This window comes from Pseudophryne corroboree, chromosome 5, assembly GCF_028390025.1.
Source record: "Pseudophryne corroboree isolate aPseCor3 chromosome 5, aPseCor3.hap2, whole genome shotgun sequence".
Classification (NCBI taxonomy): Eukaryota; Metazoa; Chordata; class Amphibia; order Anura; family Myobatrachidae; genus Pseudophryne; species Pseudophryne corroboree.
Window position 1 is genome coordinate 155,264,317 of NC_086448.1, and position 13,562 is coordinate 155,277,878.

A 13,562-nucleotide genomic window follows, 5' to 3' on the forward strand; every position below is an offset into this window, starting at 1 on the left:
TAAAACAAGAGGGGGGGGCACTAATTAGGCGCAGTATAATATAAACAGCAGCTATAAGGGGAAAAACACTCTGTATAGTGTTATCCCAACATATATATAGCGCTCTGGTGTGTGCTGGCATACTCTCCCTCTGTCTCCCCAAAGGGCTAGTGGGGTCCTGTCCTCTATCAGAGCATTCCCTGTGTGTGTGCTGTGTGTCGGTACGACTGTGTCGACATGTATGAGGAGGAAAATAATGTGGAGGCGGAGCAATTGCCTATAATGGAGATGTCACCCCCTAGGGAGTCGACACCTGAGTGGATGGGCTTATGGAAGGATTTACGTGAAAGTGTCAGCTCTTTACAAAAGACGGTTGATGACATGAGACAGCCGGCTACTCAGCTTGATACAACAAATAAGACAGCGCTGACTGAGATGATTTTGTATAATAAATTTGTATTATTATTTAATATTTAAAACTACAGTAAAAACACATAAAATAAATGAATGTATCACTGCACTGATGGGCTCATAGTCACCATTCATAGGATGTTGTTCACTTGCTGCTTGGTTTAATGTCCCTGAAGGGTCCGCACATTCGAATGTCCCTTATCCTGGGGTTGTAGCACAGTCCCCGTGCCGAAAGATTTGTACAAAACAACGCTGGAGGAATAGCTGTCCCAGTAGTGTGGCAATACAACGGGGAAGTCCTCACTAGTATTGCGTGGTGGTCTTGGTATTCGGTCTTTGTTAGTGGATAGGGTGCAAATAGCGCTATTTTGCGGAGTCCTTAGGGGTCCAAGCGGCGGTAGATATCCGGTGAAGGTGACACAGGCCACAGCTTGAGCGCCCCTTCCAATTAATTGGTTATTTTCTTTCTGGCTACTCAGCTTGTGCCTGTCCAGGCGTCTCAAAGACCATCAGGGGCTCTAAAACGCCCGCTACCTCAGATGGCAGATACAGACGCCGACACGGATACTGACTCCAGTGTCGACGATGAAGAGACGAATGTGACTTCCAGTAGGGCCACACGTTACATGATTGAGGCAATGAAAAATGTTTTACACATTTCTGATAGTACAAGTACCACTAAAAAGGGTATTATGTTTGGTGAGAAAAAACTACCTGTAGTTTTTCCTGCATCTGAGGAATTAAATGAAGTGTGTGATGAAGCGTGGGTTTCTCCCGATAAAAAACTGATAATTCCTAAAAAGTTATTGGCATCATACCCCTTCCCGCCAGAGGATAGGGCACGTTGGGAAACACCCCCTAGGGTGGATAAAGCGCTCACACGCTTGTCTAAACAGGTGGCACTACCGTCTCCTGATACGGCCGCCCTTAAGGAACCTGCTGACAGAAAGCAGGAGAATATCCTAAAATGTATATACACTCACACGGGTGTTATACTGCGACCAGCAATCGCCTCAGCCTGGATGTGCAGTGCTGGGGTGGCTTGGTCGGATTCCCTGACTGAAAATATTGATACCCTGGATAGGGACAGTATATTACTGACTATAGAGCATTTAAAAGATGCATTTTTATATATGCGTGATGCACAGAGGGATATTTGCCGACTGGCATCAAGAGTAAGTGCGCTGTCCATATCTGCCAGAAGAGGGTTATGGACGCGGCAGTGGTCAGGTGATGCTGATTCCAAAAGGCATATGGAAGTATTGCCTTATAAAGGGAAGGAGTTATTTGGGGTAGGTCTATCGGACCTAGTGTCCACGGCAACTGCTGGGAAATCCACATTTTTACCCCAGGTAGCCTCTCAACATAAGAAGACGCCGTATTATCAGGCGCAGTCCTTTCGGCCCCATAAGGGCAAGCGGGCAAAAGGCTCCTCATTTCTGCCCCGTGGCAGAGGGAGAGGAAAAAGGCTGCAGCAAACAGCCAGTTCCCAGGAACAGAAGCCCTCTCCCGCTTCTGCCAAGTCCTCAGCATGACGCTGGGGCTCTACAAGCGGACTCAGGCACGGTGGGGGCCCGTCTCAAGAATTTCAGCGCGCAGTGGGCTCACTCACTAGTGGACCCCTGGATCCTTCAGGTGGTATCTCAGGGGTACAAATTGGAATTCGAGACGTCTCCCCCCCGCCGTTTCCTAAAGTCTGCCTTACCGACGTCTCCCTCCGACAGGGAGGCGGTATTGGAAGCCATTCACAAGCTGTATTCTCAGCATGTGATAATCAAGGTACCCCTCCTGCAACAGGGAAAGGGGTATTATTCCACGCTGTTTGTGGTACCGAAGCCGGATGGCTCGGTGAGACCTATTTTAAATCTAAAATCTTTGAACACTTACATACAGAGGTTCAAATTCAAGATGGAGTCACTCAGAGCGGTGATCGCGAACCTGGAAGAAGGGGATTATATGGTGTCTCTGGACATCAAGGATGCTTACCTCCATGTCCCAATTTACCCTTCTCACCAAGGGTACCTCAGGTTTGTGGTACAGAACTGCCACTATCCGTTTCAGACGCTGCCGTTTGGATTGTCCACGGCGCCCCGGGTCTTTACCAATGTAATGGCCGAAATGATGATACTCCTTCGAAGGAAAGGAGTTTTAATTATCCCTTACTTGGACGATCTCCTGATAAGGGCAAGATCCGAGGAACAGTTGGTAGTCGGAGTAGCACTATCTCAAGTAGTGCTGCGGCAGCACGGTTGGATTCTCAATATCCCAAAATCGCAGCTGATCCCGACGACACGTCTTCTATTCCTAGGGATGATCCTGGACACAGTCCAGAAAAAGGTGTTTCTCCCGGAAGAGAAAGCCAGAGAGTTATCCGAGCTAGTCAGAAACCTCCTAAAACCAGGCCAAGTATCAGTGCATCAATGCACAAGGGTCCTGGGAAAAATGGTGGCTTCCTACGAAGCAATCCCATTCGGCAGATTCCACGCAAGAACATTCCAGTGGGACCTGCTGGACAAATGGTCCGGATCGCATCTTCAGATGCATCGGCGGATAACCCTGTCCCCAAGGACAAGGGTGTCTCTCCTGTGGTGGTTGCAGAGTGCTCATCTTCTAGAGGGCCGCAGATTCGGCATTCAGGACTGGGTCCTGGTGACCACAGATGCCAGCCTGCGAGGCTGGGGAGCAGTCACACAGGGAAGAAACTTCCAGGGCTTGCGGTCAAGCCTGGAGACATCACTTCACATAAATATCCTGGAGTTAAGAGCCATTTACAATGCTCTGAGCCAAGCAAGACCTCTGCTTCAAGGTCAGCCGGTGCTGATCCAGTCGGACAACATCACGGCAGTCGCCCACGTAAACAGACAGGGCGGCACAAGAAGCAGGAGGGCAATGGCAGAAGCTGCAAGGATTCTTCGCTGGGCGGAAAATCATGTGATAGCACTGTCAGCAGTGTTCATTCCGGGAGTGGACAACTGGGAAGCAGACTTCCTCAGCAGGCACGACCTCCACCCGGGAGAGTGGGGACTTCACACGGAAGTCTTCCACATGATTGTAAACCGTTGGGAAAAACCAAAGGTGGACATGATGGCGTCCCGCCTCAACAAAAAACTGGACAGGTATTGCGCCAGGTCAAGGGACCCTCAAGCAATAGCGGTGGACGCTCTGGTAACACCGTGGGTGTACCAGTCAGTGTATGTGTTCCCTCCTCTGCCTCTCATACCCAAGGTGCTGAGGATTATACGGCGGGGAGGAGTAAGATCTATTCTCGTGGCTCCGGATTGGCCAAGAAGGACTTGGTACCCGGAACTTCAAGAAATGCTCACAGAGGACCCGTGGCCTCTACCTCTGAGAAGGGACCTGCTCCAGCAGGGACCCTGTCTGTTCCAAGACTTACCGCGGCTGCGTTTGACGGCATGGCAGTTGAACGCCGGATCCTAAAGGAAAAAGGCATTCCAGACGAAGTCATCCCTACTTTGATAAAAGCCAGAAAGGATGTAACCGCAAAGCATTATCACCGCATCTGGCGGAAATATGTTGCGTGGTGCGAGGCCAAAAAGGCCCCGACGGAGGAATTTCAACTGGGTTGATTCCTGCATTTCCTGCAAGCAGGAGTGTCTAGGGGCCTAAAATTAGGATCCATTAAGGTACAGATTTCGGCCCTGTCGATTTTCTTTCAGAGAGAACTGGCTTCAGTGCCTGAAGTCCAGACGTTTGTTAAGGGAGTGCTACATATACAGCCTCCTTTTGTGCCTCCAGTGGCATCCTGGGATCTGAATGTTGTTTTGGGTTTCCTAAAATCACATTGGTTTGAACCACTCAACACTGTGGACTTGAAATATCTCACATGGAAAGTGGTCATGCTGTTGGCCCTGGCTTCAGCCAGGCGTGTGTCAGAATTGGCGGCTTTATCCTGTAAAAGCCCTTACCTGATTTTTCATACGGACAGGGCAGAATTGAGGACTCGTCCTCAATTTCTCCCAAAGGTGGTTTCAGCGTTTCATCTGAACCAGCCTATTGTGGTACCTGCGGCTACTAAGGACTTGGAGGACTCCAAGTTGCTGGACGTTGTCAGGGCCCTGTAAATATATGTTTCCAGGACGGCTGGAGTCATAAAATCTGACTCGCTGTTTATCCTGTACGCACCCAACAAGCTGGGTGCTCCTGCTTCTAAGCAGACTATTGCTCGCTGGATTTGTAGTACAATTCAGCTTGCGCATTCTGTGGCAGGCCTGCCACAGCCAAAATCTGTAAAAGCCCACTCCACAAGGAAGGTGGGCTCATCTTGGGCGGCTGCCCGAGGGGTCTCGGCTTTACAACTTTGCCGAGCTGCTACTTGGTCAGGGTCAAATACTTTTGTGAAATTTTACAAATTTGACACTCTGGCTGAGGAGGACCTGGAGTTTTCTCACTCGGTGCTGCAGAGTCATCCGCACTCTCCCGCCCGTTTGGGAGCTTTGGTATAATCCCCATGGTCCTTACGGAGTTCCCAGCATCCACTAGGACGTCAGAGAAAATAAGAATTTACTTACCGATAATTCTATTTCTCGTAGTCCGTAGTGGATGCTGGGCGCCCATCCCAAGTGCGGATTATCTGCAATACTTGTACATAGTTATTGTTAACAAATCGGGTTATTGTTGTTGTGAGCCATCTATCCAGAGGCTCCTCTGTTATCATGCTGTTAACTGGGTTCATATCACAAGTTGTACGGTGTGATTGGTGTGGCTGGTATGAGTCTTACCCGGGATTCAAAATCCTTCCTTATTGTGTACGCTCGTCCGGGCACAGTATCCTAACTGAGGCTTGGAGGAGGGTCATAGGGGGAGGAGCCAGTGCACACCAGGTAGTCCTAAAGCTTTTCTTTTGTGCCCAGTCTCCTGCGGAGCCGCTATTCCCCATGGTCCTTACGGAGTTCCCAGCATCCACTACGGACTACGAGAAATAGAATTATCGGTAAGTAAATTCTTATTTTAGCGGATTTAGAAATGGACCAAAATCCTAAATCTATGTTATTGTTCCCTTGTTACCTACACTTTGTAGTAGGCAAGCTGTTATCATGCCAGTTAACCAATTGCATATAGCATGTATGCTTCTAGTTAATCTCATGGTTTGCTGTTCATTTTTATTTCCATGCTGACTTTATTTCCACATACAGTATATGTTTGATTGACCCAATGGTATTAGGGATAATTGTGCTGCTTGATACATGTGAGATGTGTGTGTGTTTGTGTATAGATATATGTATGTACACTTTTTAGTTGCGGCATGTTTGTGTGCATTCAATGTCAAATGATCTTTTTCCATAGGATTATGTGAAAGCCTTAGCATATGCAAAAGACAAGGAATTAGTGGCCTCCGCGGGATTGGATAGACAGATATTCCTCTGGGATGTAAATACCCTCACTGCACTGACTGCGTCCAACAATACGGTCACTAGTGAGTAATACTTTCCTTAAGCAATGTCCTGTTTTCAAAAGGATTGTTCTTAAATTTTGATCTGGTTTTTAAATCTCATGTATGTTGGTAGTCCCAATCTAGAATTTTCTGTCCAGCCATGCTTGTCCTGGTTTCAAATGGCTGAAGCCCACCTGGTTAGTCATTTATAAGGCAGATCTTTAACTTAGTGGCACTCGTTTAGGTTACAGAATCATTAGGTCCCTGTAGCTATCGAATGACACTGCTTTATCCAGGGTTATAGACGTTTCATACATCATACAGATGTGTCCTCCCTCATTGTTGCTGCAGTCACGTTAAACAGGCCTTCTAGTCGCACCTAGTCGTGAGTGCATTTAGAAATGCAGAGGGTCTTTTTGTGAATTTTTCCTTGAAAGTGTGTCTTAATCGCATCACTATGGGAATAAGACGCACAAGCAACCTTGCTGATTAAAATGATATGTGGCATGCTTATATTCTGTGTGCAACTGCAGCTGTAGTGTCAGTGGAAAACAGCAATGCGAAGAAGATGCATTTTCTTGGAAAAAAAGACAGGAGTTCTCATGTGTCCTGTGTCTGTGACTCATTGCGTATGGGGGCTAGATGAGTTAGGACACATCTGTAGTTCTCAAAGGATTTCAGTTGTAATGTAAATTATGCAGCTTTATTAAAATCCCCACTCTTTCTTGCATTGGTCTATTTATTATTCAAGACTTTTGCACTCCACAACCAAACTTTACAATCTGTCTACTATATTATATCACATGAACAAGATCATTGGTAAATTCAGTCACCAGACAATGTAATGTGGTAGACTGTTAATTCTTTCTAAGATCTATACCCATAGAAATCTTTTTATTTACTGTAGGTACAAATGTAAGCTCCATGGTTTTACTCCTGCTTTGGTATTAGAGTATCTGGCACATCACAACTAAATGATAAATGCTAGTGGTAAATATAGATTTGTGTAGAGAATTTGCGATTGTGTATTTCTCTTGCGTCCTAGAGGATGCTGGGGTCCATATTAGTACCATGGGGTATAGACGGGTCCACCAGGAGCCATTGGCACTTTAAGAGTTTAGTGTGGGCTGGCTCCTCCCTCTATGCCCCTCCTACCAGACTTAGTTTAGAAAATGTGACCGGAGGAGCCGGTCACAGCTAGGGGAGCTCTACAGAGCTTCTCTAGTAAAAGTTTTTTTTTTTTTTGCGTTTGTTATTTTACAGGAAGGCTGCTGGCAACAGCCTCCCTGCATGGAGGGACTGAAGGGGGGAGCTGTGTCCGCCCTGAGGGGTTTTCAGCCACTGCCTCCGCTGACTGGACATGGAGCTCCAGAGGGGATAGGTCGTGCCCCGCCGCATGGGAACGCTCACCCCGGCAGCTAGCCGCCACCCCCTCACAGAGCTGAATTGTGGCGTTAGTCACTGTCCCCCCTTACAAGCGGGGTGTCAGTGTGAAAAGGGCGGCTTAAGGGTGGGAGCGCGGTATTAACCGTGCTTCCGGACGGCTCAGCTGTACTGCGGTGCAGCGCTGTGAGGGGCGCCCTGAGTCAGCACAGAACCCTACACTGACCAATTCCTACCTGTGAGGTCCGCGGATCTCAGCCAGCACAAATTTCCTCAGGCCAGTATAATCTTCAAGAGCGTGAAGACAGCACCATTGAAGGGGCGGAGCTTCTCCTCAGAGCGGACCCAGCAGCGTTCAGCGCCATTTTTCCTGCCTGCAATCACTGCCAGTGGATGTCCAGGTCCCTGCAGAGCAACTCCAGCTATCTGTACGGTACTAGGGGGTTGTAGAAGGGAGGGGAGGCTGTAGTTAGGCTGTGTCACCTATTAAGGGACACAGTCAGCGCTGGTTAGGGTCTCCCTATACCTCTAATAGTGCTGTGTGTGGGTTGGCTCCAATCTCTGTGTCTCTGCCATTCTTGGGGGGAAAACTCTGTCTAGTAAATACCCTGTGTGTTTGTGGAGTGTTTGGTGTGTGTGACAACATGTCTAGGGACACTGTTTTATATGCTGCAGAGGATTTGTCTTCCCAGGAAGACTCCATACCATGTAATCAGGATTGCACTGTTGTAGCACAGCTAGAGAGCCAGAATGGTTAGTCTCTCTGAGGGGGGCTATTTCTCAGATTTCTGATAGGGTTGCTAGGACTGAGCATGCCACTCAGGTCCTACAATCCTCTATGGTTGTATGGTCTGATACTGCTTCCTCGGGCCCCTGCGGTACATTCTCAGAAACGTGCACTTGCAATGCTTATGCAGGATGACACGGACACCGGAGTCAACTTCGCTGGATAGAGGTGACGTTGATTTATTTTTACACCATATTCAGGATTCTGCAGGGTTCCTGGTAGATTCCATGAAGGACCTGGGTTCCATGGCTGCGTGGATCTCCTTCATGTCCGTCTCGGCTCGCAGGGGTCACTGGCTGCGCCAATGGTCTGCGGACGCGGAATCCAGGAAGAGCGTGGAGGGCCTACTATATACAGGTCAGGCTCTCTTTGGGGAGGCGCTGGATGCATGGATATCCGCGGTAACCGTGGCAAAGTCTCCTTTTCTCCCCTCAGCTGCACCTGCTACGAAGAAGCCTTTTACACCAGCCACATCACAGTCCTTTCGGCCCGCGAGGCCTAGAAAGAACAAGCCTTCGAACACCTTCTTCAGAAGTGGTCTTGCCAAGGGAAAGAAACCTACTCACGCAGTTTCCCAAACCCAGAAGCCCTCTTCTGATACCCCTAAATCTTCCACATGACGGTGGACAGCTAGGCCTGGAGGAAGGTAAGACTCTGGCAGTTCAGCCACGTCTGGGTGTCGTCTGGCCTGGACCCCTTGGTCCTGGATATAGTGTCCAGGGCATACAGACTGGAGTTTCAAGATCCCCCACCTCACCGTTTCTTCAAGTCAGGCTTGCCAGCTCTGCTGGCAAACAGAACAATTCTTCTGGAGGCCATCAGAAAATTGGTGGTGTCAGAGGGTTATAACAAGGGTTATTATTCAAACCTTCTTGTGGTACTAAAAACCGGATGGTTCGGTACGGCCTATTCTGAACTTAAAGTCTTTGAACCCTTATCTCATGGAGTTCAAATTCAAGATGGAATCTCTGAGAGCTGTCATCTCAGGACTGACGAAGGGGGTGTTCCTGGTATCGCTGGACATCAAGGATGCTTACCTCCACATTCCCATTTGGTCGCTGCATCAGGCATATCTCAGATTTGCACTGTTGGACGATCACTATCCGTTCCAGGCACTACCGTTTGGCCTCTCCACAGCACCAAGGATCTTCACCAAGGTGATGGCAGAGATGATGGTTCTCCTCCGCAAACAGGAGGTGAACATAATTCCATATCTGGACGATCTCCTGATCAAGGCATCGTCCAGGAAGAGGTTGTTGCAATCCATCGTGCTCACGACACAGCTGCTCAGGAATCCGTTCAACGGTTGGATCCTGAACCTTCCAAAGTCTCATCTGGAGCCGACAAGGAGGCTGTCTTTCCTGGGAATGATCCTCGACACGGAAGTGCAGAGGGTATTTCTCCCGGTGGAGAAAGCATTGGTGATTCAAACAATGGTCCGGGATGTCTTAAAGCCTACCCGGGTATCTGTTCATCAATGCATACGCCTTCTGGGGAAGATGGTTGCCGCCTACGAGGCTCTGCAGTACAGCAGGTTTCGTTTTCGACCTTTTCGGCTGGACCTATTGGACCAGTGGTCGGGCTCTCACCTACACATGCACAAGAGGATACGCCTGTCTACGAAAGCCAGGATTTCACTCCTCTGGTGGCTACAACTTCCGCACCTTCTGGAAGGCCGAAGGTTCGGAATTCAGGACTGGATCCTTTTAACCACGAATGCAAGTCTAAGAGGTTGGGGAGCAGTCGCTCTGGGGAAAACCTTTCAAGGAAGGGGGTCGAATCAAGAATCCCTTCTCCCAATAAACATCCTGGAGCTAAGGGCCGTGTACAACGCCCTTCTGCAAGCAGCACACCTTCTACAGGATCGGGCTGTTCAGGTGCAGTCGGACAACGTGACGACTGTAGCCTACATAAACAGACAAGGCGGAATGAAGAGCAGGGCTGCAATGTCAGGTGTCAAGAATCCTCCTCTGGGCGGAAAGGCACGCTGTAGCGGTGTCGGCAATCTTCATTCCGGGAGAAGACAACTTGGGAAGCAGACTTCCTAAGCAGACACTATCTCCATCCAGTGGAGTGGGGCCTTCATCCGGAGGTGTTCGAGGAGGTAAGCGGCTGGTGGGGGGTTCCTCACGTAGACATGACCTGATGGCCTCCCGCCTCAACAAGCAGCTGGGGTGGTACTGTTCCCGGTCAAGAGACCCTCAGGCAGTGGTGGTGGACGCACTGGTAACTCTGTGGATGTTCCAGTCAGTGTATGTGTTCCCTCCACTTCCTCTGATTCCAAAGATTCTTCAGCTGGTAAGAACAACAAAGGTTCTGGCAATCCTCATTGCTCCGGACTGGCCAAGGAGTGCTTGGTATGCGTATCTACTGGATCTTCTGCCTCTTCGGGAGGATCTGCTACTGCAGGGGTCGTTCGCCTATCAAGACTTACCACGGCTACGTTTGACGGCATGGCGGTTGAGCGCCAGATCTTAGCTCGGAAAGGTATCCCGAGTGAAGTCATTCCTACCCTGATTCAGGCTAGTAAGGGGGTAACGTCTAAACATTACCAACGTATTTGGAAGATATGTTTCTTGGTGTGAATCAAAATTTCCTGCGGTGGAGTTTCAACTGGACGTTTTCTCCTTTTCCTGCAGGTGGGAGTGGATGTGGGCCTGAGATTAGGATCCATCAAGGTCCAGATCTCTGCTTTGTCCATCTTTTTTTCAAAAACAATTGGCTCTCCTCCCTGAGGTTCAGACCTTTTGAAAGGGGTTCTGCACATCCAGCCTCCCTTTGTGGCGCCAACGGCACCCTGGGATCTAGATGTGGTGTTGCAGTTCCTACAATCAGCTTGGTTTGAGCCTCTGCTGGAGGCTGACATCAAGTTTCTCACATGGAAGGCGGTCACTTTGTTGGCCTTGGCTTCTGTCCGATGCGTGTCGGAATTGGGGGCTTTATCTTGTAAAGCCCTTATCTGATCTTCCATGAAGACAGGGCGGAACTTAGGACTCGTCCACAGTTCCTGCCTAAGGTTGTATCGGCTTTCCATATCAACCAACCTATTGTGGTGCCAGTGGCTACTGACTCCTCAATTGCTTCAAAGGCTTTGGATGTTGTCAGGGCTTTGAAGATCTGTGTGAAGAGAACAGCTCATCATAGAAAAACTGACTCTCTCTTTGTCCTCTACGATCCCAAGAAAATTGGGTGTCCTGCTTCTAATCAGTCGATTTCGCGCTGGATCAGGTTCACTATCCAGCATGCGTATTCTACGGCAGGATTGCCGTGTCCGAAATCTGTTAAGGCTCTCTCTACTCGTAAAGTGGATTCTTCCTGGGTGGCTGCCCGGGGTGTCTCGGCTTTACAGCTTTGCCGAGCTGCTACTTGGTCTGGTTTGAACATGTTTGCTAAGTTTTACCAGTTCGATACTTTGGCCTCTGATGACCTCAAGTTTGGTCAAGCAGTGTTGCAGGAGCCTCCACGCTTTCCCTCCCGTACTGGGAGCTTTGGTAAATCCCTATGGTACTAATATGGACCCCAGCATTCTCTAGGACGTAAGAGAAAATAGTATTTTAATTACCTATCGGTAAATCCTTTTCTCGTAGACCGTAGAGGATGCTGGGCGCCCGCCCAGCGCTTTGTTTTCCTGCATTGGTTTTATAGTTCAGTACTGCCTGGTTCCTAGGTAAGTTCTGCGTTTTTTACTGTTTCAGCTGTTGCTCAGTTTTCCGGCATGTTAGCCGGATTTGTCTGTTTTGTGATCTGGTATGAATCTCGCCACTATCTCTGTGTAATTCCTTCTCTCGAAGTATGTTGCCTCCTCGGGCACAGTTTCTAGACTGAGTCTGGTAGGAGGGGCATAGAGGGAGGAGCCAGCCCACACTATTAAACTCTTAAAGTGCCAATGGCTCCTGGTGGACCCGTCTATACCCCATGGTACTAATATGGACCCCAGCGTCCTCAACGGACTACGAGAGAAGGATTTACCGGTAGGTAATTAAAATCCTTTTTTAAATATATATATATACTGGTGATGTGCACCGGACATTTTTCGGGTTTTGTGATTTTGGTTTTGGATTTGGTACCTCGGCCGTGTTTTGGATTCGGACGCGTTTTGGCAAAACTTCCATGACATTTTTTTGTCTGATTCGGGTGTGTTTTGGATTCGGGTGATTTTTTTACAAAAAACCCTCAAAAACAACTTAAATCATAGAATGTGTGGGTCATTTTGATCCCATAGTATTATTAACCTCAATAACCATAATTTCCACTCATTTCCAGTCTATTCTGAACACCTCACACCTCACAATATTATTTTTAGTCCTAAAATTTGCACCGAGGTCGCTGGATGACTAAGCTAAGCGACCTAAGTGGCCGACACAAACACCTGGCCCATCTAGAAGTGGCACTGCAGTGTCAGACAGGATGGCACTTAAAAAAAATAGTCCCCAAACAGCACATGATGCAAAGAAAAAAAGAGGTGCAATGAGGTAGCTGTGTGGCTAAGCTAAGCGACCCAAGTGGCTGACACAAACACCTGGCCCATCTAGGAGTGGCACTGCAGTTTTCTAACGAGAGGATGAGTGCTTCCATCCTCATGTGAATCTGAACCACTAGCCATGGCCTCAGCCGTTCCTTGCCACTCCGTGTCGTAAATGGCATATTGGCAAGTTTACGCTTCTCATCAGACGATTTTAATTTTGATTTTTTGATCATTTTACTGAACTTTTGTTTTTTGGATTTTACATGCTCTCTACTATCACATTGGGCATCGTCCTTGGCAGACGACGTCTCGGCCATGACTAGTGGCAGCAGCTTCAGTACGAGGTTGAAGTGGATCTTGATCTTTCCCTATTTTACCCTCCACATTTTTGTTCTCCATTTTTTAATGTGTGGAATTATAGGCCAGTAATATATCAATAGCAATGGCTTACTGTACCGTACTGCTATATATTATATACTGGTGGTCAGCAAAATTATGCACTGTCCTCCTACTATATATACTGCTCAAAACTTAAATGCACCACAGGTATGGATGGATAGTATACTTGACGACACAGAGGTAGGTAGAGCAGTGGACTACTGTACCGTACTGCTATATATTATATACTGGTGGTCAGCAAAATGATGCACTGTCCTCCTACTATATATACTGCGCACAACAACTAAAATGCACCACAGGTATGGATGGAAAGTATACTTGACGACACAGAGGTAGGTAGAGCAGTGGACTACTGTACCGTACTGATATAATACTGGTGGTCACTGGTCAGCAAAATTCTGCACTGTCCTCATACTATATACTACAATGCAGCACAGATGTGGAGCGTTTTTCAGGCAGAGAACGTATAATACTGGTGGCCACTGGTCAGCAAAACTCTGCACTGTCCTCCTACTATATAATACTGGTGGTCCCCAGTCCCCACAATAAAGCACACTGAGCACAGATATTTGCAGCACACTGAGCACAGATATGGAACGTTTTTCAGGTAGAGAACGTAGATATTTTCAGCACACTGAGCACAGATATTTGCAAGCACACTGAGCACAGATATTTGCAAGCACACTGAGCACAGATATTTTATTTATTTATTAACAGTTTCTTATATAGCGCAGCATATTCCGTTG

General features: G+C 48.0%; 1 protein-coding gene across 1 annotated transcript in view; it reads left to right on the forward strand.

The window, feature by feature from the left end:
- WDR48 (WD repeat domain 48) overlaps nucleotides 1–13,562 on the forward strand; it is a 264,189-nt gene that overhangs the window by 107,645 nt on the left and 142,982 nt on the right. The window contains exon 5 of the mRNA XM_063921834.1: nucleotides 5,695–5,824. Coding sequence (XP_063777904.1) covers nucleotides 5,695–5,824 — 130 coding nt within the window. The remainder of the gene's footprint in view (nucleotides 1–5,694; nucleotides 5,825–13,562) is intronic.